This window comes from Nicotiana tomentosiformis, chromosome 10, assembly GCF_000390325.3.
Source record: "Nicotiana tomentosiformis chromosome 10, ASM39032v3, whole genome shotgun sequence".
In the NCBI taxonomy this organism is placed as follows: domain Eukaryota; kingdom Viridiplantae; phylum Streptophyta; class Magnoliopsida; order Solanales; family Solanaceae; genus Nicotiana; species Nicotiana tomentosiformis.
The window spans coordinates 72,011,070-72,035,901 of NC_090821.1; the positions used below are offsets into that span (position 1 = coordinate 72,011,070).

Below are 24,832 nucleotides of genomic sequence, written 5' to 3' on the forward strand. Positions count from 1 at the left end.
GGTTTCAATTATCGTTCGGATCTCTTCCTCTTCTTTTTCCTCCCTCGTACTATAAAAGAAAAAAAGTATAAATATATAAAATGAAAAAGCTATTACCCGTTGAGCAATGGAAATTACGCAAAGCAAAAAGGGGAAAAAAAAGGAGCGCAATATGAAAAGCAAACAGCGTAATAAGTTGGAGAAATCAGGCGATGGAGTTAAATAGAACCAACAAGCGAAGAAACTGCTACTTAGTTTCGAGAATCTTCGACTAAGTACACATGGCGATTTGTATGTGCGCGTGTGATTAGTGAAGTTGATTCGTTATTAATTTTACTCATATCCTTGCAAATTGCAATGTACTATTATTTATTGTTTGGCGTTTTTATTGGAATTGAGTTGTGTTGACAGTCAGTTTCTGTTGATTGTGTGTGCGTGCGTGTGAATAATGAAGTTGATTCGTTATTAACTTTACTAGTATCCCTGCAATACAACATATTGCTATTTACCGTTTGGTGTTTCTTGTTGGAATTGAGTTGTTTTAAGAGTCAATTTTAGTTGAGTTTGTGTGTGTGTGTGTGAATAATGAAGTTGATTCGTTGTTAATTTTATTCATATACATGCAATGCAACATATTACTATTTATCATTTGGTGTTTTTATTGGAATTAAGTTGTCGTGAGAGTCAATTTTAGTTGATTTAGTAATATTCATATGATATAGTGCTGAATTGTGCGACCATGTCATCCAAAAGCTTAAGTTGCTAGAAAGGATACTGTTTAATTTACTTAGTTGTGTTTTCAATGTATAGGATGGTGTATCCCACTTTGTGTGAATTGATTTGATTAGTTGAAATTCCACAAGTTTCTATCATACTATGCTTCATATGAGCTCATACTGAACACACAAATGCATAAAAAAAACAAGAACAAAGTAAGATGTGAACTAGGTAGCTTTTTGACAAATATTGGTTCTTAATCGTCAATAATTTTCTCTATGGTGTATTGCTTCCAAGACTTCTCTACGGGGGCTCTTAGTTTATAGGTAAAAGGAAGGGAAAGGGAAGTGAGGCTCGTACCCAGCCCTTGTCGTCCGGTTTGGGTTCAATCCTCCTCTCCTACTTCATTTCCGCACCTATTTTGATGTGGCAATAATGGAATATCCTTGAAGACAGGGGCAGATGCACATTAGAAGCTATGGGTGTGGCCGAACCCAGTTGCTTTGACTCAGACCCTATATATGTGTTAAAAAATATACTAAATGTGAATAAATAACCCAATAACTTAAATGGTCAGTGGGTTCACTAGCATCTTGAACCCGTAAAGTGCAAATCTTGAAATCGCCTATGCTTAAAGATGGTTTGTTTGGCTTCTGATAGTGCAACAGGATGAAGAAATATTTCACGGAAAGTTTGTTAGAAGACACAGAGGAGAGAAAAAGGAAGAGGAGAGGGGAGAAAGGGAAAGGAGAGAAAGCCATTCTGGAAAGGGATTGGTTAGACCAGAAAATGGTTTGCAGCCCGGTTTTGACGTTTTGTTCTCAGCAACGAGATTGTCCTCTTTCTTTCTGTATAGAATGGCCTCTTCTTTGCTCATTGTGATGTGTCTATATCGTGAGGGATGATGTCCTTTATATGACCGTCCAGTTTGGTTAGGGGTGTCTTTGGATTTGCCAGTTTGGGTGGTCCTTGGCAGCTTTATAATTTGTCGTAACCCTCCTCTGGAGGCTGGGTGCTCATGCACTCATATTACTTGTGGTGATGGGTTGCCAGTTGACATCAATAAGATCATTTGTGGGAAGCGACAATGATGGAATGATTACCAGATGGCGCCAATGTAAAGGGCTTTCCGGTCCGATGCCTAGTTGTTGTGCTTTGTATATCCATGTAACAAACTGGGAAGGCTGGTGGTAGACTGTCACTTGCCCTCATTATCTGGGTCTGGCGCGTTCCTGCAGTCGCCCGTTCTATTGATCGCCTCAAGCTGCTCATTTAGACTGCTCAACCTCAATCACTTCTCTGATCTGTTGATTTTTGTCTCTTGACTAAAATCTTAACCTTTAGCCTAGTGATCCATGGGCTTCCTCTTGGTTTCTGCTTCTAAGTTCGATTTGAACTGGATTGTGACCTTATTTCCATTAGATTGTTCTCCCAGGATCGTGACTTTTGGCCATTAGGCCGTCCTCACATGGACACCGACATTTGATTCAATAGTTGTTAATTTCACCTGTGACTAGGTACAGACTTAATTCTACTTTGAATCTATCCTTTCTCTTTTGCCTCCCTCATTGGCCCCCTTATGAAATGTACTAAAAGACAATGTGTAAATATGCGTTGGGAGCTGAAAAAAGGCTATTAATAAAACAAAGAAAAGCAAGTCAGTTGGAGCCGCGATTGGAAATTAGGCAAAAGCGAAAAAGGGGAATTAAAGAGAGCGAAGAATTAAAAGCGGAAGTGAGAGCAAGGTATATAGCTTCCTTCCATAATTGAACTTTCCTCCATTCTCAATTCCATCTCCTATTCCTTAAGCTGTATGCGACCTGGTAAATAGAACCACACGCGGAGAACAACAATCAATTTGCAGAATCTTTGGCAAAGCACACATGATGGAAAAACAGCTAATCGTGGCTGTTGAAGGCACTGCCGCCGTGGGACCTTTCTGGCAAACAATCATTTCTGATTACCTCGACAAAATGATACGGTACTCATTTATTCCACAACTCCCTCCGATTTCCATCTGATCTATGTTTGCGTGGATCATTTCATCTTGACTGATTAATGAAGTTCATGTCGTCATTAATTTTATTGCTATCAATGCAAAACAACTTATTTATGTTTTGGTATGGTATTTTATTGGAATTGAGTTGTGTTACAATTGATTTTAGTCAAATTGGTAATATTCATATCGCGGAAAGGGTTATGCATGCCAACTTTTGTGACTGTACATTTGATTTAATTCGTCGATATTTAACAATTAGATAGTTACATGCTAGAATGCACCTGTAAGATTTGAATTTCATTTAAAAAAAAAAATTGAGATGGATTATTCACAAAAATTATTGGCATATGAGAGAAAAATATCATGCTATGATGCAAAATAGAGGATACCTCTCCGCGGAGATACACCTCTATTTGTGATGATTATGTCTAAAATAGCATCTGAGTTTTTGAGGAATTCCACTAGTTGAGATTGATGGTGTTAAAGCCTCAATACCTAGTTGAACTTTGATAAAAGAACGAAAGAAAGAGGCCCTTATAAAAATTTAACCCTGAAAGGGGATAGAAGTTTTCATAGCTCAGTAGTATTCCTAAGGGCAGAGAAGACATTGCTTTTTCAAGGGGGGTTATTAGATGGCAGATCCGCCCTCCACTTTTAGTAAATAATTGAAGCCTTGGGTAGTTGAGGCAAGGGTCCTGACCTGTTGCCTAACCTTTTTTGCTTGCATTTTCAATCGAGTCTTAAGAAGGCGTGGTATCATGTAGATTGTAGTGGGACAATTCTCACCCATGTAGTGGTGAAGATGGCGGAGTGTGATCTTCATGGAGAAACATGTAATTTCAGTGAACAGATAAGTAGACAGGGTTAATTATTCTATCATTGTATGAGGATATCGATAATTGATGAAATGCGATGTGCTCATGCAAGAGGCTATCCAGCCATATTAGTTTCTGACAGGCTTTTTGTAGCAGAAATGGTACGAGGCTACCCGTGTTTTCTATTTATTTTTCCTTTGTTGGGTTGAAGGGTGTCAGAAGAAAATACAACAACAACAAACCCAGTAGTTTCTCACAAGTGGGGTTTGGGGAGGGTAAGATGTACGCAGCCTTACCCCTACCCCTGGAAGGGCAGAGGGGTTGTTTCCGATAGACCCTCGGTGCCAGAAGAAGATAACTATGTTAAAATGCAAAAACAAGTTTATGATTTTTTAATGGTTATCTCAACTATTGATTATAGGTAAAATGCTGTATCATATTCTATTTGCATTTGTCAGGAAGCGATAAATTTAAGGAGACCTCCAGTTTCTTAGACTGTCATTTCCCATTATTTAAGGAGACCTCCAGTTTCTTAGACTGTCATTTCCCATTATTTGACTTGCCTTACTGCATTCAACACCTAAGGGAACTGCAAGCTTTGAGAAGTATAATTGCTGATCTTAAATCTGAAAGTTAGATATTAGCTATCTGGGAGTCTTAAATGCACTTCCAAATTTGTAAATTTGGACAGATTTGGATGAAGAAGATTGGATGCTTTAACACCTTTCCTAGTTTTATATAGGAACTTTTGACATGTTTCCAGATGGGAAATGTTCTGGCCAGAATGATGTGGGTAACTTATCATGAAGGTTGCTTTCTATTTAACCCCTTGTTTACAAGGTTGACATATACATCTCATGAGCCGTATATTCATTTCCCCTCTCTGAGAACCAGGCTGCCAAGGAGAAAAATATGGTGAACAAACAACTTATTGTAGTTGTAGAAGGGACAGCAGCCTTGGGGTTTTATTGGCCTAAAATTCTTTACCTGAAAGATATAATCAGGCCTGTTTCCTTACCTTCTATGGCAGCTGTATTTTAGTTGTAGTATCCATTAGCTCCCAATTACATTCTTTCCCTTATTTGAGATGTTTCTATGTCCTTTTTGTACGTCTTTTTTTGTTTTGCAAATGTTCTTGTAAAGGGTGATATTGGTCACTTAAACTTACATCAGTTTATTTCTCGTCATGTACGGAGCAACCCACCCATAAGAACATGTTGTTGAGTAGAACGCTGACAATTACCGTCAATCCGGCTCCAGGGTTCTTTTTGTTTCACTTTAGTGATTTTAGCATAGAGCGATTAACTGATAAGCTTTTCAATTTTCATATGCTTATCCCATTAAGAGAATGGGATTGTTCCAATAATATTCATATGATGATTGCAACTATATCTTGATTTAAAGTGTAAACTAATTTATGACCTGTGTTTGTATTTTCAAACATTATGTTTACTGGATTAATAGGCTTGGGTAATTTTTTCAGGTCCTTCACTAAATTGGAGCCAATAGAAAAGGTTCGTAAATTTTATATGGTTCATCTTGTAAACCCCTTACTCTTCTCTAGTATTGCATGATGGTGATTGTAATGTCTGAGATACCCTATACTTGAATAGGGGAAGATGATATTCACGAGTTGAAGGCAATTATTAACTTCTCATGTGATTCTTTTAGTTATCTGATTTTACTTTCCTTTGTTGAAATTCCAGAAGCCATCTGCTGGCAATTGGCAGCTCGCAATGGTGGTTTTCGCGGTGCATGGATCCCATGGTGGTTTGTGTCCATTTTATTCTCCATTGCCTTTTTATGTTGGCTGACCCATTGCAGCTTAAGTATGAACAGTCGTTGTGCCATTCATATACAACCATGAGACCCGTTTGTCTATTTTTTTTCCCTTTCTTCCAAAACTCATCTCCAAATAAATTCAATTTTCAAATACCTTTTTTCAACTTCAAAAACTACTCTTTTTTTGTTTTTCAAATCTTACATTGTTTTATGTCCAAACGCCAAACAAATCTGTAGGGCCCTTTTGTGGGCTGTTTTGTACATCATCATTTCACCGTTATTTGAACCATTTTCTTCTGTGATCCTTGTGTACTCCATAATTTGGTGAAATATTTCAGTATATGATTTCCACATGTCAAAATCTTTATATGCAACCGAAGAACTGTTAAATTCTGTGTGATTCTCATAAGCCATCCATGACTTGAAAGTTGTTCCAGTTCTCTATTGCTCATGAGCCAAATCTTTCTGTGCAAGACATGATGAAGTAGACAAATACTCTCTTGTAGTTGGTGCAGTAAATCCTAAATTTTCACTTAAATAATTTTCAATTTTTCCAGATTGATTTTTCCATTTGTATTCACTATTCCCTCAAATTTAGTAGTAGACTCTTGTTTCTGAAGTAGAAACCTTCAGTTTGCTATGGGTGCAGCATGCTCCATTCTTGTGTAAATCTCTTCTGATCCTGTGACACTATCTCATGTAGAACTTGCTATTCAGTGAGACCCCGTGTCCCCTCCAAACCAAAACAAAAGTAAAAGATTGCCCTGAGCAATATTAGAATTTGATGGGGATAATGTGTCCTAATTCAATGTTTTGAGGCTTTCTTTCACCTCTCGCGTGAGAATAAACATCTTTTTTCTTTTTCTTTCTGGTTGACATTTCGTTTCTTTTGCATCTTCCATTTTCACCATCTTTAACTCAGCTTGCCTGGTTCGACGAAGTGGATGGACAAGAGACATAGATATGTTTTTCCAATGGCTATCAGCTATACCTTTCTCAGGTGGTGGTTTCAATGATGCTGCAGTTGCAGAAAGCCTTGCAGAGGCATTGACGGTGTGTTTTACTGTTTAGGTTGTTTTGAATACGAGTTTGGCATTTCTGTCTCAAAGTGGTATTATGAGTGTAGTTTAGTTTTGCTTGGTATTATTTATACATATCTTACTGTTTTACTTTCTATTACACGCTTGGCCATGTGTGCTTCCTTTTCCTTTTTAGAGAGTTCTCTGTGGGTTGAAGAGTAAAGAGGGGTTGGGTTTGGGACAAAGCCAACAAGTCACAATGCTTCTCATTTTGAAACAGAAATGCCATTGTGCTGTTTTCTGTTTTTGAGTTGGTCTAGAATCTGGTTTGTTTGGTCTAAATTTAAAAACCAGACAAGTGGTTGCCAATACTAACAGCCCCGAGTTTTTTATCAACCATGCCGTAGTGTAGGAGGAATTGATTATGTAGTGGACAGAACTTTGGTCTATGTCAGATCACAATGTAAACTGAACTGCTTCTATTCCGCATACATAGCCTTTCTCTGCAGAACACAAATGCGTTTCTTCCTCGTGCTGCATGCATATAAATATTTCACTTGACTGATGTTTCATGCAGATGTTTTCTTCACTCAATGGAAGCCAAACTCAACAAAATGTGGATTGGCAAAGACATTGCATACTTATTGCTGCAAGTAACCCTTATCCATTGCCTACACCAGTTTATCATCCACATATGCAGAATGTGGAGCAGAGTGGAAACATTGAAGCACATACCGCTAATCGACTATCTGATGCTGAGACAGTTGCAAAGGAATTTCCTCAGGTACTGTCGTACTGATGGTCTTTCCTCTTCAAAACCATGGTGCTTCCCTCATAATCCTCCGATTATTGCTTTTATTTTCTTGCAGTGCTCTGTTTCCCTCTCAGTTCTATGCCCAAAGCAGCTTCCGAAATTAAGAGCAATATATAATGCGGTAATTATGGACAATTTTTCATTGAGTTTTTTCATTTGTTTTTAGGGTCACAACCTTGACAATATGTTGAAGTTTAGCTCGTCTTAGTTTGTGATCCACAGTTATTACTGTTGCATATCCGTTCAAACTCCTGTAGGATTAATTATGTCACCCTCTGTTGAGTTCAAAAGCTTCTAAATTTGAGAACCATTTACAATAGTTCTATGTTGAGGATACAGGCAGTAAAGTGATGATACCATATATATTTTTTTCGTTCGATAAGTGCACATAGTTTAAGTTGTACGGAATGCTGTTAGAGGAACTCCCTTTTTAAGTTCTTTCCTTTCTGGGTGGCTAAACCATCAGGAGCATTCCAATAGTTCAAAACTATGGATTCAGGATAGCGAATAGCGAATCTGAATTTGATAGTCTACACGACATTATCACTTGTTATTGCTTTGTCTTGAATAAAAAAAGACGACCTATGTGAAATGTCTAGTCCCAGTTATTTCAAACTCATTGTGCTTGTTTATCACAGGTAAGATTTACCAAGTGCTCCAGAAAGTAGATTCCTGTAAACATTGTTGCCCATTTAAAGTTTCCACCATTGAGAGAATGTAGCTTCCCTTTAGAATCCCAAAATTGAGAATCTGAAATATCCCATAGGAGTGGAGAAACTCCTAGCTTCATCATGGGTAAGTGTGGCAACTTGATGATAAAGAGTATATGTATCTTAGATGCTGCAGAGGCTTTCAAGGCATTGTGGATAATTTATTGCTTTCTCTTTAGTTATCTTGAGATTCCCCATACTACTTGACATACTAAGTCATGGTTTCTGACTTTGGATCCTTTCATTATTCAGAAGAATGAATTATAAATGCTGCTGACTTGGCATGCAGTGCTAACCTGGCATAGTTTTACTGCTGGTGATTTGAAATACGAAACATATTCCCCTTCTCATTCAGTTGACTATACTAAGTGCGGATTTTTATTGATCTAGGGAAAACGTGATCCACAAGCAGCTGACCCGCCCATTGATACATCTAAGAATCCAAACTTTCTTGTCTTAATTTCGGAAAATTTCATCGAGGCTTGTGCTGCTTTCAATCGCACTGGAATGGAAAGTTCGGCGCTTAACCAGAGCCTGGTCGAAATGGATATGTCTTCTGTAGCTCCAGTTTCTGCGCCAGCAGCAACTTTTAATCCAGCAGGTTCAGGCAAAATCTGGAACTCTCTCTTATATACATGTGTTGTATGAATGCTTGCCCCATATATTGCTACCTTAAATCTATAGATATGCTTGATTCATTTTGGATGTCCTTCTCTGTTGAAAGAAGAATATTTCGTGAACATAAAGTGAGAAGTACCCTCAAGAGGATAAGTCAATAATTGAATGCATAAAATGAAAGGGAGCAGTTGACGCAAAGTGCTGCACTTCTCTGCAAGTTGGGTTCGAGTGATCTGTGAGATAGATCAACCATTTGACACCGTAGTGAAGTCAGCAATACCACAATATATCTCACATATCTGGAAGAAGTTTACTTACCTGATATAATTTGGGTTTAACATCTTGAAACTTTTCATTGCTCTTGATTGAATACAGAAAAAAGAAAAACCAAAAAATACTTACGTAGCCCCTTAAAGTTGTTGCGAAATTTCAGAGAAAAAGCCCAAAACCATACATTATCTTTGGCTTTAGACTCAAAGTCATATATATTCTTTCACATGGAGCACTAATAGTCCATTTACTTTAATAAAGTGGTGCACTTTTAGTCATAACACTGAGAAAAAGCCCAAAACCATACATTATCTTTGGCTTTAGACTCAAAGTCATACATATTCTTCCACATGGAGCACTAATAGTCCATTTACTTTAATAAAGTGTTGCACTTTTAGTCATAACACTAAACACATTTTAATTTTTAACAGAAATCTAAGATCTGACAAAATATCTGTTCCATTTATTTTCTTATTTACCGAAAGAAAGAGAGATGACAGATTTATCTAGATAGTAAAGAATAAATATACATAAAATTTACTTACTATTTATCTATTTAGTATTTATTTACTATACATAAAATAAACATTTACTAAGAAATGTTAAGCACTGTTAATGTTTATTTGCAATGATTGTTATCTAGATAACCTCAAATGTTATCTAGATTTTTTTATTAAATACATAAAATTTATTTTTATTTTATGTATATTTACTATACGTAGACTCCCCTTAAAATTAAAAAAAATCTAATAAATATATATTTATTTTATGTCAACGTAAATATTATCTATATAATAAAAAATCTAGATAACATTTGAGGTTATCTAGATAAAAATCATTGCAAATAAAAATTAACGGTATTTAACATTTCTTAGTAAAATGTATATTTTACGTATAGTAAATAAATAGTAAATAGATAAATAGTAAATAAATTCTATGTATATTTACTATTTGCTATCTAGATAAATCTTTCATCTTTATTTCTTTCGGTAAACAAGAAAATAAATGGAACAGATATTTTGTCAGATCTTAGATTTCTGTTAAAAATTAAAATGTGTTTAGTGTTATGACTAAAAGTGCAACACTTTGTTAAAGTAAATGGACTATTAGTGCTCCATGTGGAAGAATATGTATGACTTTGAGTCTAAAGCTAAATATAATGTATGATTTTGGGCTTTTTCTCAGTGTTATGACTAAAAGTGCACCACTTTATTAAAGTAAATGGACTATTAGTGCTCCATGTGAAAGAATATGTATGACTTTGAGTCTAAAGCCAAAGATAATGTATGGTTTTGGGCTTTTTCTCCGAAATTTCATGTAGACACTTCGCTTTTTCTCCGAAATTTCATGTAGACACTTCAACCGAAAGTCTTTCCTATTAAACACTTAAAGTATGTCAAAAGTGTTCCTATTGAACACAAATTTGATATCTCCAAACCAACATTAGTACATGCATTTCACTTTCTGGGGACTCTTTTGACATGGCAAATCAAACCAATTAAAAGATTACAAATCAACCAAAAAATAAGAGATATGTCAGAAATTAAAAAAAGAAGATTTTCCGTAACTCTTCTTACTGCCATCTTCTTCCTTAGGATACTGCTTTCTCCTCGGATGAACAACTCTTCTCTCCCATTGAAGTCGGCAAGTGTCATCTTCTTCTTTAGGATACTGCTTTCTCCTCCGATGAACAACTCTTCTCTCCATTGAAGCCGACAAGTCTGTTTATGTTTTGGTGTTAGCATTCTCATTTTCTTAGAGAAATACTAAAGTCTTTTAGAAAAATGAAAATTCTCATTCTCAAATCTGCTGTTATAATATTGAACTAGAACCTCCCTCCCATCGTCATCTTCTTCGCCACAAAACAGAAACCTCATATTTTTCGGTCAATTTCCAGTAAAAAAATGATAATCAGACGAATCACAACTACGATGGTACCTCAACAAATACAATAAACAAAATAGCAAGAAATATTTCCCACCAAGAAGATGTGAAGTCAAACCCAAATACGACTCCTCCTACCATGAACCCAACTGGTGGTCTCCGGCGAACCTAGATGGTGGGGACAACGAAATGACACATTTTGGGTTTCAGATCAATGCCCAAAAAATATTTTGATAGCTTTGTCTTTTTCATCCGAAAATACGGCACGAGACTTCATCCCAGACCATAATAAAAAGAGCTAAAGGAATCAAGTAGCTCATCTCCATTTTCTCCGCACCGAAATGGCTATAATGGAAAATCAAAGAAGCGAACTTTTTATTAGCTTAAAAATAAATAAATAAATAAAATCAAGCAAACTTTCTAATCTTTTCTTTCTTCGAGCAAGAGAATAGTAAGTCACAATTCATCTTTCTCTATTTCTTTATTATTTCTTTTTTGTTGCCTATTTCTATGTTATTTCTATTCATAGCAGTAGAGTAGTCATGAAAAGAAGAAGATGATGGTTGGGTTTTGTTAAAGAAGAAATAAGAAAAGAGAGAAAAAGATTCAGTGATTCACGCGCCTAGCTCAAAGTGAGAATCACTTGTGCCGCATATACGTGAGGTGTTCAATAGGAACATTTTTGACATACTTTTAGTGTCTAATAGGTAACAATTTCAGTTGAAGTGTCTTAAGTGAAATTTGATGACAACTTTAAGGGGCTACATATGTATTTGGCCTAATAATTATTATGGTAATAATAGTATTAAAAGTAGTGTTTATAGTAGCAGCAATAACACCAATGATAATTGTCACGACCCAATTTTTCCCTCCGTTTGGTATCGTGCTGGCACCTAGTCTTAGGGACTAGGTAAGCTTAACATTAATTGAAGCAACAACATTATTTAAATGGAAAAGGGTCAGAAATGCCCTTAACGTATTAGAAATGGCTCAAAAATGCCCTCCTTCCACCTGTGAGTTCAAATTTGCCCTTAATGTTATTTTTAGGCTTAAAAATGCCCCTCTCTTAACGGAAAGATGACATGGCATTGATGGGCATTTTAACATTAAGGGCAAATTTGAACACATAGGTGGAAGAAGGGCATTTTTGAGCCATTCCTAATACGTTAAGGGCATTTCTGACCCTTTTCCGTTTTAATTAAACATGTAGCATTTATTTAGTCTGGAAAAAAGTGAATTCTTTTTTTACTAAAAACTGAAAAAAATAAAAATATTTTTTTCTCCAGTTTTTACAAAAAAACTGCTTTAAAAATGCTGAAAAATATTTTCTAAAATAATATTTTTGTAAAAAATGAAAAAAAACTGAAAAGCAATGTTTTTGTAATAGCTGAAAAAAAATATTTCCTCTTCTTTTTCCTTTCTTGTTTGTCCATATGCTTTCTGAGTTCATTTTTTATATATATATTTTAGGTCTTCTAATGAGTTAGTACATCAAAATTGAAATATTTTCGTTTTTTTCAGTTTTTAGCAAAAAACAAATTCACTTTTTTCCAGACTAAATAAATGCTACATGTTTAATTAAAATGCCATTTTTTCGGAACTCAGAAAGCCAATCTATTCCTAAATAAATGCTACATGTTTAACTAAATAAATGCTACATTTTCCGAGACTAATGATTTTTTTTTTTACTAAAAACTAAAAAAAACGAAAATATTTCAATTTTGATATACTGACTCATTAGAAGAACTAAAATTTATAAATAAAATGAACTCATAAAGCATATGGACAAACAAGGAAGGAAGAAGAAGAGGAAATATTTTTTTCAGCTTTTACTAAAACATTGCTTTAGAAAATTACTTTTCAGTTTTTGTTTTTCAGTTTTTACAAAAATATTGTTTTAGAAAATATTTTTCAGCTTTTCTTAAAGCAGTTTTTTTGTAAAAACTGGAATTTTGTTTTTTCGTTTTTTTTCAGTTTTTAGTAAAAAAAAATAACTTTTTTCCTGACTAAATAAATGCTACATGTTTAATTAAAATGCCTATCAATGCCATGTCATCTTTCCGTTAAGAGAGGGCATTTTTAAGCCTAAAAATAACATTAAGGGTAAATTTGAACCCATAGGTGAAAGGAAGGCATTTTTGAGCCATTTCTAATACGTTAAGGGCATTTCTGACCCTTTTTCGTTATTTAAATAACATCTAACAAGTTAAATAGAAATTTCTTAAAATTTCTAAAACCGGTAGTACAAGTCATAAGCTCTACAGAGTTTGCTAAAATTTTCTAAATACAACTGTTTGAAATAAAGTAAACAATATGAATACAAATCAGAAGGTGACTCCGAAACCTGCGAACGCAGCAACAGGTTTACCTTGAGTCTCCACAGCAACGGTCCGCACAGCTAGCTAATGATCAACTGACTTCGAAATACATGGATCTGCACAAAAATGTGCAGAAGTGTAGAATAAGCACACCACAGCGGTGCTCGGTAAGTATCATGACTAACCTCAGTGGAGTAGTGACGAGGTACAGTCAAGACACTCACTAGTCAAATAACCTGTGCCATACTGAAATAATCGAGAACAAATAGCAATGATATAACCAGTAAGGCAGTAAGAACACTACAATTTTTACTCCGACAATTAAGAAAGAACACAAGTACAACCAATTAAACAAGTCTTTCACATATAATCTCTTCAAATAAATACCTTTTAAAAAATATAATTCTTCAATTTAAAAGTCACCCTGTGACACCTCGTTTTATAATCATAAAATAAAATACGGGTCTCAACCCACCTTCATATTTTCACGGCACCTCGTTCCCATATTTCTATCACAACTGCATGGACTACTCACGTGCCAATAATATCAATGTATATAAGATCCACATGATCAATTTATTCTCAATAAAGTAAGTTTAAATTTTTTTTTTTTAAAATCAAGTAGGAAATCAACAAAGGAATGAATTTATTTTAGAAATCATTTGGATGGAGAAAATAACATTTTAATTAAAATGAAACACCCGATAGTTGCCGATTTGGATGTAAAACTTATAAGAATTAAAGCATACACCAGTTTCTTTTATTCAAAACAACTTAACCTTAAAAATTAGTAAAAACTAGAATCAAATCTTCAGAGTCCCGTACAAGAGCCAAAGCCAACACATTACAACAAGGAATACAAACACATAATAAAATCAAGTAATACATCACGGAAGAACACAAGAATTTATATATCACGGAAAAACAAAATAACCAAAGGCAAGTGCAACCTATGTTACTCGGACTCTTCAAAAATATTATTGGGTGCGTGTCGGATCCTCCAAATTTAGTGCATTTTTGGAGGATCCGACATGGGTGCGTCAGCACTTTTGGAGAGTCCGAGCAACATAGAGTGCAACACTGCAACCATAGAAAAATATCAACAAAAAGGGCACTCCCGAGGTACTGTCTCGTAGTCCCAAAAATAAATATGCAAACCATCACAAATAAATCCCCGACATAGCCCACCTTATCTCGCCACGTGTGCAATAGTAAAGTGAATGCCCGTCTTGTCTCGCCACACGCGCACAATAATATTCCCACCTTGTCTTGCCACATGCGCAACCCATATATATATATATAGCCTGCCTTGTCACGCCGCATGTGCATAAATCAATAATAATAATAGCATCGCAGAAACCTCGTGCAAACACCCGAACAAAACTTCCCAACAATATAACGTGCCAATATCACATCTCATAAATTGCACCTCAAGTGCTCAAATATTACAACATATCACAGATTTGCACATCAAGTGCTCAATTATTACAATTTATCACAGATTGCACATCAAGTGCTCAAATATTATAGTTTGCCATAAAATTCAATAATACATAAATTTCTATAATAAGGAGCCCATGACTCGACCATAGTGTACACAAAATTTTAACAAATATATCCGGGAGTGAACAACTCAACAAATAATATTTCACATAAGAATCAAAGTGGCAATCCCACCAAATCATCATATAGAAACAAAACCAACAAAACTAGAATTTAGGCAAGACAATTAAAGGATTTAATAAGTACCAATAATTTCTCATTTAATACATAAGGCGTGTCTAAGGATTTTAACCAATGTAATTTGCACATATAACCCAAGTACATACTCGTCACCTCGCGTACTTGATTTTCAATTACACAAATTGCATATAAGACTCAATGCCTAAGGGGTAATTCCCTCACTCGAGGTTAAGCAGGACACTTACCTTTTTGAAGTTATGCCGATATTCCAAAATCGTCTTCTTGCTTGAATTGACCTCCGGACCGCTCAAATCTAACCAAAATAATTCAATTAGTGAAAACTAATTATAGGAATTAATTCCATGTGAAAATACTAATTTTCCAACAAAATACGAAATTTAACTCAAAATTCGCCCGTGGGACTCACGTCTCGGAATCCGACGAAACTCACAAAATCCGACAACCCATTCAATTACGAGTCCACCCATACCAATTTATCAAATTCCGATAACAACTCGACCTCCAAATCTTAAATTTTTGTTTTTGGAAGATTTTACAAAAATCTTGATTTCTTCCATTTAAATCCGAATTAAATGATGAATATAATCATGGATTCATGAAATATAAACACTTTAGGATATAAAACACTTACCCCAACCAAGCTTGTGAAGAATCCCTCCAGAATCGCCCAAATCCGAGCTCCAAAAATCCAAAACGAAAATGACCATTTTTGGTCCTTAACATTCTGCCCAGTTTCCGCTTCTGCAGACATATTTCCGTATCTGCGACCTCGCTTTTGCGAGCCAAGATGCGCACCTGCGCTGCCTACTCTTCTGCGAGCACAATGGCCGCACCTGCGCTTGCGCTTCTGCACAATTGTTGCCGCATCTGCGGCCTTCTCCATCAGCCTTGCCCAACTCCCCTTCACTCGCTTCTGCGATTAAGCATCCGCAGAAGCGAGAACAACAACATCAGATTTCAAGCAGTTCCTTCTAGTCCAAAAATCCATCCGTTAACCCTTCCGAAATCCTTCCGAGACCCTCAGGACTTTAACCAATTATACCAACACGTCCAAAAATACAATACGAACTTAGTCGAGGCTTTGAACCACGTCAAACAACGTCGAAATTACTAATCAAATTTTGAGTTTTAAAATCTCTCAACTTCCATATTTTGCGCCGAAACGTATCAAATCAATCCGAAATGACTTCAAATTTTGCACACAAGTCATAATTGACTTAATGGAGCTATTCCCATTTCCGGAATCGAAATCCGACCTCGTTATCAAAAATTCACCCTTCGGTCGGACTTTTCCAAAATCTTATATTTTTTCAACTTTCGCCAAAATGTGTCGAGTTGTCCTACGCCTAAGTCCGAAATCATCATACAAAGCTATTGCCATCATCGGAATTCTATTACGGGGTCGTTTGCTTAAAAGTCAACTCTCCGGTCAACTCTTTCCATTTAAGCTTCTGATTAAGAATTGCTCTTTTAATTTAAATTCTGAATCTTCAGTGGATCAAACTCGACCACGCCCGCGGGTCATAATACATATTGCGAAGCTGGTCGAGACCTTAAGTCACTGAACGGGGCGTAAATTCTTAAAACGACAAGTCGGGTCATTACAATAATGATGGTGATTACGGTGACAATGAACCATCAAAATTCAGGATAAATGTGAATGCTTTCGCTCCGCTCTCTCCATTTTTTTCTTCCTTACGCTGCTGCTGATTAATTTGTTTCAATTGCTGAGCTAGACCTGTTGGATAGATGACTGGTTGCTTAACTGATCAACTGGATTTCCTCTGTTGCTAATTCGTGCCTACTATGTGTCCATCCCCCTTGTCAAAATTGTTTGAGGCATAAAAGCAGGCAGGCCTTTTTGCTTCTTAGTCATCTATTATTGTCTTTTTCTGAAGTTGGGTTGAGTTGTGTCTTCTTGAATACCGTCTTATATTTCACTTCAAGTTAATGGATAGTTAAATATAATGAATCTCTTTCTTAACATATGTAGACTACTTCAATGTTGATAGTCGTTGGCTCATAAATCTCATGGTAGAGCATCCTATAATATATTGGCGATTCACTTTTTGTTGAAAGCTCTGACTTTTTCTATGTACCTTTCAGTTATGAGTCAACAACCAATTTCAGCTGGAAATATTCCCGCTGCAACCATAAACATGGTAAGATTCAATAACTTGTTTCCTTGCTTGTCCTTTGAATGGAGTATTTGCTTTGCTAAATACATATGTTTTCAGGAGCCCACCACTGTAACCTCCGTTACTGGACCTGCTCTTCCACATATTCCTACTGCTCGTCCTACTTCTCAACTAGTTGCAAGCTTGCAAAGTGCTTCACCTATTTCTGTTTCTGAGGAGGTGGTCCCAAATAATGAGATTGTTAATGAAACAAAACCTATTCTCAGTGGGATGACACAACCCTTACATTCATTTAGTGGCGCAGCTGCAAATGCCAGAATACTGAATGATGTTGCTCAAGCCCAGGCACTTGTTGGGGGAACTTCTATAGGACTGCAGTCTATGGGTGAGACACCTATTCTATCAAACATGATGTCTGGTGGAATATCTTCTTCTATACCTGCTGCTCCAACTGTTTTATCATCTGGGCAACTAGCTGTCACTTCAATGTCTGGGTTAGTGCCATTAGCAGGAACTGGTCAGATAGCTCAAAACTCTGTTTCTGCATCATCCGTTTCGATCGCTCCCAGTATGTCTGGAAATTCAAACCTTTGCGTGTCCCAACTTTTGAGTAATATCCAAGGAGGTGTTAGTGCAGGCATGCACCAGAATGTGCTGAGTGGAACGGGTGCTGGTATGCCTTTTGGACAAGGCACACTGATGTCTACTCCAAGGATGACTCAACAAGGACACCCTGGAATGCAGCCTCTTAGCAGGAATAACAGTACAGAAGCTAACATGCCTCTGTCTCAGCAGCAAACATCTGCTACATTGTCATCAGCTCAATCAAACTACGTCAAAGTCTGGGAGGTAAGGCCAACTAATAAGTAGAAAGAGCTGAAGATGGAAGGCAGACTCTATGTTCCATAAGAAAATCTCTATTAAAGTTTTTCACTGTCTACACGACAGATAAATAGGATTTAAATTTGAACAATTTTAAAGAGTTTTTGTGCTTGAAGTTTTTGTACTACATTATCAAAAAAAGATGTCTTGAAGTTTTTGTGCTGTCAGTTGATACCTTGATTTAAGAGTTAAGAAGTGTCTGATCCATAGATTGATTAGCCCTACAATTTTTTCTGACAATTCTACATTGGTTGCTCCTAAAGTACAATCTTGTGGTCATTTTTTCTTCTCGCGGTGATTAGACAAACATATGAATTAAGACAAACATATGAATTAGGCTATGTCTGTTATTTGGTGTAACCATGTCATCATTGTAGTGTACCGACTAAGTTCTATAAGCCGAAAGACTTGCATGGTGGTAGAGTTTTGTTGTTTACTGCACATATGTATGATGGCCACTGAAGGAATCCTTTTAAGGAGCTTTCTGAAATCACTTTGAAGGTTGCAATCGACTGCAAATTTCTTGCTCCATATTCTAGATACCTGTTGTGCACATATCACATTCGTGTTCATCCATCAATATCTGGAGAAATTGTGCTTGTAAAGTGTGAATTGATGTTTTAGTGTGAGTCTAAAATCTAGTAAAGAAATTAAACTAATTTGAAATGTGTCCGAGTTCAACTAAATTCAGTAATGTGTTCCAGTTCTTAGTCATTTTGTTGCTTTCTTTGGTGACTCGTGTCAGAAAGTTTATATTAGGAATATGAACAGTATAAGCTAGCAGAAAACTGAAACTGAGAAATCAGAGGATGGCACACCGAGAGGGAGGGAAGGGGTTTGACATGCAAAATGTAATATTATGCTTCCAAATCCATGGGGTAAAATAATGAACAATATTTAAAGATGAACTGACTAGATGAGTATTTGTTATAACATATAGTTGCAAGATTAGAATGTTGAATGATGCCTAAGCTTAAATCTACTGGATGACTACTGAATTTTTCTCATAAAATATGAGTATTGAATTTTTCATATACTTTATCAGATGACACTCAAAACAAAGTAGTTAACATGACATCTTAAGATGGTAAGGTGGAGCAGGTTGAAGTATTGTGAGCAGAACATGATTAATAGGCTTTTAGCACTTCAATCCATATTTTTTCTATGTTAAACCAGAGATAATGCATTTAGATGAGAAGGGCAATAGTGAGACGTCAGCTAAGTGTCTCACTTTTTCTATTAAAATATGGTGCTTTCTTTGCTCTTCTACTTTTATTCTAATCTTCCTTGACAATTTGGAAGAGTACTGAAATATGATGTTTCTGCAATTTTATTTACTTGAACCAAAACCAAAGTTTTGTGAGTTAACTATTTTGTGACCCTTTGTTAGGGAGAAAAAGCTATTTGTGATGCAATAGGTAAATAAACCCATTTCTGCAATTTTTCCCAAGAAAATGTAACAAGGCCTGGTAAAGAACCAATGGAGTAGAACTTTGGGGTTGTCAAAACACTAATATGAACATCCGAATGTGTTTAGTGTGGTGATTTCCTTATGAATTGCATGCATTCAAGTTATTGACAATGTTGATAAATGGGGTCCTTATTGTCGGTACATACAGTTCTATTTTTCTGTTTAAGTTTTTAAAATGAACTTAATTATTTTGGTAAAGCATTTTAGTCATCCACAGGGTTCCATTTTTCCAATCATTTTCCTTAGAAATTAACTACATGCAGCTGCATTTTGAGATTATATTGATGAAGCACTGCTAACATTATGATAAAAATGTTGCAGGGAGACTTATCGGGGCAGAGACAAGGCGAACCTGTACTTATTACCAGACTACAGGTGTGTGTTTTTAACTTGTCTTGTGTGGGAACTTGTTATCATAAATTAGGTCCTTTTAATAGTTTCATTATCAGGTGATAGTGGCCAAGGGATGGTGCTCCAATTTTCATTCGATAGATAAATTAGTCTGTTGAAGTATTTTGTAATTCCTAACCCCCCCCCCCAAACGGTAAGAGCGCAATGTGTTATGTGTGGATTAGACGCACGTCACGTGGTCGAACCCTTGTCGTGGACAAAACCTTTGTATTTAAGGGTAGAAGGTATAGAGGACGGCCTATTACGTACCAAGTTTCGAACGGTGTGCCAATGGCCCTTGGGAATTTGTCAGTTATCAAAAAAAAATTGTAATTCCTTTTAAATGCTCTAAAATGATATTTGATTCTTTGCTGATTGAGTAAGATCTTGCGGTTTATTTTCTCTTGTGGCAGGGATTCAGGATTGCTTCAGCTTCTAAATTGTAAGTACATTTTCATTAATGCTTTGATTTAACTGCTCTTTTGCAATTCAAGTTGATCACAGTGGTAGTTACCCCTCTGTTGAGTGAAGCTACTAAATTCTCTCTCTGCATGCATAGGAGAGTATATCATTGTTTCTCAAGGTTAGATGGTTTTAGCACACTACCACTATTTTCAGCGCTCAAGATACTTACTCCAAGATACTTACACGTTACAACATTTATATCTTAAGCCTAATGAACTGATGTTTAGGACTCAAAAATAATTTCATTTTTGTGATGCACTTAACCTTTCAAGTTCTTGCAACAGCAGCAAATTGAAGATCAGTGAAAAGACTAAAGACCTCATTGTTAAGTTTCAAGAACTTGCTAACTTGGAGAGAGATGGGTGACCTTAGTCTGGTGATCCTTCACAAAATTCTTATACTGGAGCTCATCTAGTTTCCTCTTTTAGGAATGAAATGGAGAAAGTTTATATGTCCCTCTGCATATTTATTATGGACACATTTTAATTTTTATTTCTAACTCAGATCTTTATTACACCATGCATACATCCTAGCGTATTTTAAAAGCTGAAGACCACAATAGTATCCTCTGGGAAAAATGTGAATCCAAATAAATGAGATAATAAAAAACATGGTATTGTGTAGCATGGATAGGAAAAAGGCATCAAATTGGAAAAGTGGTACGAGAAAAAGATACAAAGTTCTTAAAATTATGGGGATAAGGTGCGCTAAGTAGTTCTAATGTGGAGGAAAAATTTCCAAAAGCTGAGGGACGCAGCGTGAAGCAACAAACAAGAAAACCTGAACTCAGAAAAGCACTGCTGTAGGCCAATTTGAACCGGGGGATAAAGTAGTGAAGGGGAAGAGGGAGAGAAAGAGGAAGACGAAGAAGAAGAAAACTTGAACCAGTATATGGCAGTAGACAAAACATGGTGTCGACATATAAGGCACTCATGTCCAAAATGTAGGACGGTGTCTAAAACTCAAAGATTATGGGAAATAAAAACGTGTCAGCTATGCGTTCAAGGCATGTTCACTGCATCTGTCCTGCAAGAGTCTGACTCCAATACACAACTTCAACTATTCCAAAAGGTGTGTATCAAGTATGAGAAGATATGATATTGTCAGAAACTTTTAGAAGTAGTGGCCTAATGCATTATAGAATTATTGGTCAAAGTGAAGGTAGAGCAACAGAGAAAAGGCAAGCAACCTAGAAAAGGGAGTTGCTTGATACACACCTTCCTGGAGATCCTCTTGGGGTTAGATGAAAAGATGAAAGCGAGTACCGATCTTTAACTGTCTAAAGGAATATGAATGTGGCAGATATACTAGTTTTCTCATCTTTTTCTAGCATCATCAGTCGCAAAGCTTGTGAACTATTCTTTTTACTGAAATCTTTAAGCGTCTGACTTGTTCCTTTTACTGAAATCTTTATATTCTCCAACCTGCATTATATTTGCTTTGCAGCTTACTAATGCGTGAAAGGTCCCTGATACTTTATTTTTCAGTTAGAGGCTTTATCTGAAATAAACTGTTGAAAATCTTTCAAATAACACGGGTTTCAAGATGATAAACTATTTTCTGTAAAGTTCTATTTCTGCAGCTTAGTTGCAGGAAAGACTACTCTTAAGATGATCTCATTATTGCTTCTCTTTTATGTAGCTGTAGCAGGTGATGTCAACTATATACACATTAATCCCACACTCTATTTGCTATATGACCATGTCGCTCCATTTAAACTCATCTCAGGCTAATATTATACAAAAATAAAAATAGAAATAAAAAGTAATTGTAGTTCTCTACATTTTCTACTGGTATATAAATCTTTTTCATGACTAAAGGACTCCTAGAAAGCATAGGACCTAAAGTAAACGTACTAATATGACTAATACATATTTCCAACTAACTGGTATCGCCTATATAGATCTTTTTCTTCTATTGTGCCGTATTTTTTGTCAAGTCTGTATGGATTCTGTGAAGACGTCTCAAATCGGTGGTTTAAGGGATGAGTAGTCTCTTTAATATGGCTTGAGAAATCCTCACCTCTTGAGTTAGATTTTGGAGTTGAGTTAGGTCCATTTAACATGATATCAGAGCAGGACCCATTCCAACCCGATGTTGGGTCCCCGTATTATGTTACCCACGTTCCAGATGTCCAGCCCTGAGCGTGAGGGGTGTGTGTGTGAAGAAGTCCCACATCGGTGATTTAAGGGATAAGCGGTCTCTTTAATATGGCTTGGGCAATCCTCACCTCTTGAGCTAGCTTTTGGGGTTGAGTTAGGCCCAAGGTCCATATAACTGATTCCGTCATGTCAACTAGATAAGCTTAATTTTCTTGGCTTATAAGGAAATTCACCTTTTTCTTCCTCTTTGTCTATGGCTATGCCTTAATTGCACCTTAAATCTTTCAAAGTATTATACTGCATTAACACTTCGAACTGATATTTTTGTTTGATCAGGCTTGCTGCAAATTGGCCCCAAACAATGCAAATTGATCGCCTTATTACGCAGGAGCATTTGAATAATGAGTAACTCTTCTGAGCCAAAAATATTTTTGATCTTGTTGGATCTTCTTCATTTGTCAGATATTGATTCTTGTCCAGTCATATAAAGTACAAACAGCTACTAAAATTTTGTGACATTTATGCAAGTGTTAGACGGCTCATCGGAAAGGCAGAAATTGTAGTTTTTTGGGCAATGGACCAGCATGTATTTCTCGGCCAGCTGCAGGAAAAGAAGTTTGTAAGTGTTCTTGAGTCTAAAGATTGCTTTCTTTTCTGCAAGTAGAGAACAATCAGAGTTCAGTTATAATTCACTTTGCTAGAATATTTGTCAGTACGAAGTTAGTGTTAAGTTTAAGGCTCCTACTATGAATTATGTCATCTCTGTGTAACGGTCATATTAATAGCACTCATACATGGCAAAGATGTGATATTCCTGTTCATGGTGAATGATCTGAAGCAGGTAGTCTTACTCTAAGATGCTGTATGGTATAACTTCCAGAAAGCATTATTAGATTATCAAAAAGATGTGGATTTGCATCCTTGTAATAGAGTTGTGTGCATAAAGTAAACCTATAAACCACTTAAGAGGCTTTTTAGAATTGATTCGAGGTTTTTAGGCCAATTGATGTTCTTATGTAGCGGACTAGAATATCTTTATGCACTACCACATCACGTGAAGTTGGTACACTCTTGTACCACACATGTATAGTGTTTCAGGTTTTATCATTGTGTTTCTATCTTTATTGTTAGAGTGTCACATATTGGTTGAGGGAATTACTTGTTTTCTCCTTATATATTTTGGACAATTCTCACCTCATGAGTTAAATTTTGGGTTGAGTTAGACCCAAGATTCATTTTCTTTATATGGTGTCAGAGCAGACCCATCTCAATTCTTGGTTTATCCAATGTGGACCCCAAATTTGAAAATTTCAATAGTGAGTGAATTCAATGTACTTTACCCTGAGGCAATTGTACTTTACAATGTATGCATTTGAATTCACTGGCTATTGAAATTTTCAAGGTCTAATGGCATTTCTCTGGTATTTTTCGGTGGGAATTTGAACTTAATTTCCCAACATGTGCATTTGGATGCTGTTTCTGAATTATCTACTGAAAATATTGTGCAACTCTGCTCTTTACCATATTTCCTTTGATGAGAGGGTAGGCGATCATGGTGGATGTTTCGAGGGACTGGTGTTTATGTATAATATATGCTGTACTTGATAAGGAATTCCTGTGCAGCTTTCTCGATCTAAAAAGGTCTGCGCAGCTAACAATTTCTCTGTAAACTGTTTAGTGTGCAGTAATTCAACTATCATCACAGACAATGATTCTCTCTGTTTCTGATAAAACTTGCCGCTTAATTGGAATGTTGTTTCCTGAGGTAAGAAAATCTTTGACATTCTTAGCAACACCTATTAGACGATCATTTAGATGCAGCTGTGTTTTTTATGATCTCTCAAATGTAAACATTCAAATTTTTCAGAATATGGTGGTATTTAAGCCACAGATACCCAGTCAGCAGCTGGAAGCACAACATCCGCGGCTAGAGCAACTGCTGCTGCAACAATCGCTTCCCCTATTACAGCAGCAGCAACCCCTTCAACAGCTGCAGCAACAACAGCGTCTGATGCCACTAAAGCGAAAACCTAACATTCCTCTGCAGCAACAGCCAAAGATTCCCAAATTACATCGACAACAGACTCCACAAATACAGCAGCAACAGCAGATACCGCAAATGCAGCAAACAGAGCAGCAGCAACCAATAATTGGGACATGTTTGAATCAAGCATCAACCGGAGGTACTAGACGGGCACAACTTATGTCTCAGGGACAAGCTTCTTCACGAGGACTGCCAAACATGCCCTGAGGAGGCTTTATGAATTGAACATGGCAATGAATTAGACAATGAGCTGTTGTAGAAATTGCAATCAGCGTAAAGCAGCTGAAATTCCTACTTCTTAGCTATCGAATTTTGAACTCATTTTTCATGTAGAAGGATACTTCCAAAATCGAGAGCATTTAAAACTAATTAGCTTCAGTGTGGAAAGTAATTGGTTGCCCAATGTGATCATTATTCTTCCACCCCAAATCCAAACCTTCACCTTGAGGGCTTGTCAAAGTTTCATTTGTTGTATTTCACCTTCAACCTCAAATTATTTTGAGATCATAGATTTCCCTCTAGATAACTTGTGGTGACCGTTTCTCGTGACAGTTCCTGTGGTACTGCACCTCTTTCCGGTGGATATTCTTGTGGCATTGTCTCTTTCCAACAATTTTTCCGCTCACTTTATCAATGAGATTTCTTTCATACAAGTTACACGATATCTCTTACAAACTTCATAAATCCTTCAAGGTTCGGAGGAAGTTCCGT

At 36.3% G+C, this 24,832-nt stretch overlaps 1 protein-coding gene and 1 long non-coding RNA gene across 8 annotated transcripts; one reads left to right on the forward strand and one right to left on the reverse strand.

Moving 5' to 3' along the window:
* Positions 1–24,550, forward strand: LOC104091766 (mediator of RNA polymerase II transcription subunit 25). Of its 7 annotated transcripts, none has more exons than XM_009597178.4 (17): positions 1–2,213; positions 2,328–2,441; positions 2,528–2,677; positions 4,994–5,024; positions 5,217–5,280; positions 6,215–6,345; positions 6,889–7,095; positions 7,181–7,246; positions 8,226–8,442; positions 16,736–16,791; positions 16,867–17,616; positions 19,442–19,495; positions 19,924–19,952; positions 22,414–22,482; positions 22,606–22,696; positions 23,756–23,842; positions 23,945–24,550. In XM_009597178.4, the coding sequence occupies exons 3-17, from the start codon at positions 2,580–2,582 to the stop codon at positions 24,326–24,328; spliced, it is 2,334 nt and encodes a 777-aa protein (XP_009595473.1). In that variant the 5' UTR covers positions 1–2,213; positions 2,328–2,441; positions 2,528–2,579; the 3' UTR covers positions 24,329–24,550. The 7 variants fall into 7 exon arrangements, with proteins under 7 accessions (XP_009595473.1, XP_070043542.1, XP_009595470.1 ...); XM_018769326.3 differs by having other exon boundaries at positions 5–270; positions 1,357–2,441; XM_070187441.1 differs by having other exon boundaries at positions 1–2,441; positions 22,612–22,696.
* On the reverse strand, positions 3,887–4,167 carry LOC104091765 (uncharacterized). Its single transcript, XR_685259.3, has 2 exons — positions 4,033–4,167; positions 3,887–3,990 (listed from the first exon to the last, which is right to left on the reverse strand). It is a non-coding gene; the product is annotated as an uncharacterized lncRNA (long non-coding RNA).
* Positions 24,551–24,832: the final 282 nt, after the last annotated feature.

Excerpts from the sequence above, each read along its gene's own strand:
- LOC104091766 (XM_018769326.3), top strand. The coding sequence starts at position 2,296 with ATGTGTAAATATGCGTTGGGAGCTGAAAAAAGGCTATTAATAAAACAA. Across the intron at positions 2,442-2,527 it reads AAAGCGGAAGTGAGAGCAAG|AACCACACGCGGAGAACAAC; the intron begins GTATATAGCTTC and ends CCTGGTAAATAG. Across the intron at positions 6,346-6,888 it reads GCCTTGCAGAGGCATTGACG|ATGTTTTCTTCACTCAATGG; the intron begins GTGTGTTTTACT and ends TGTTTCATGCAG.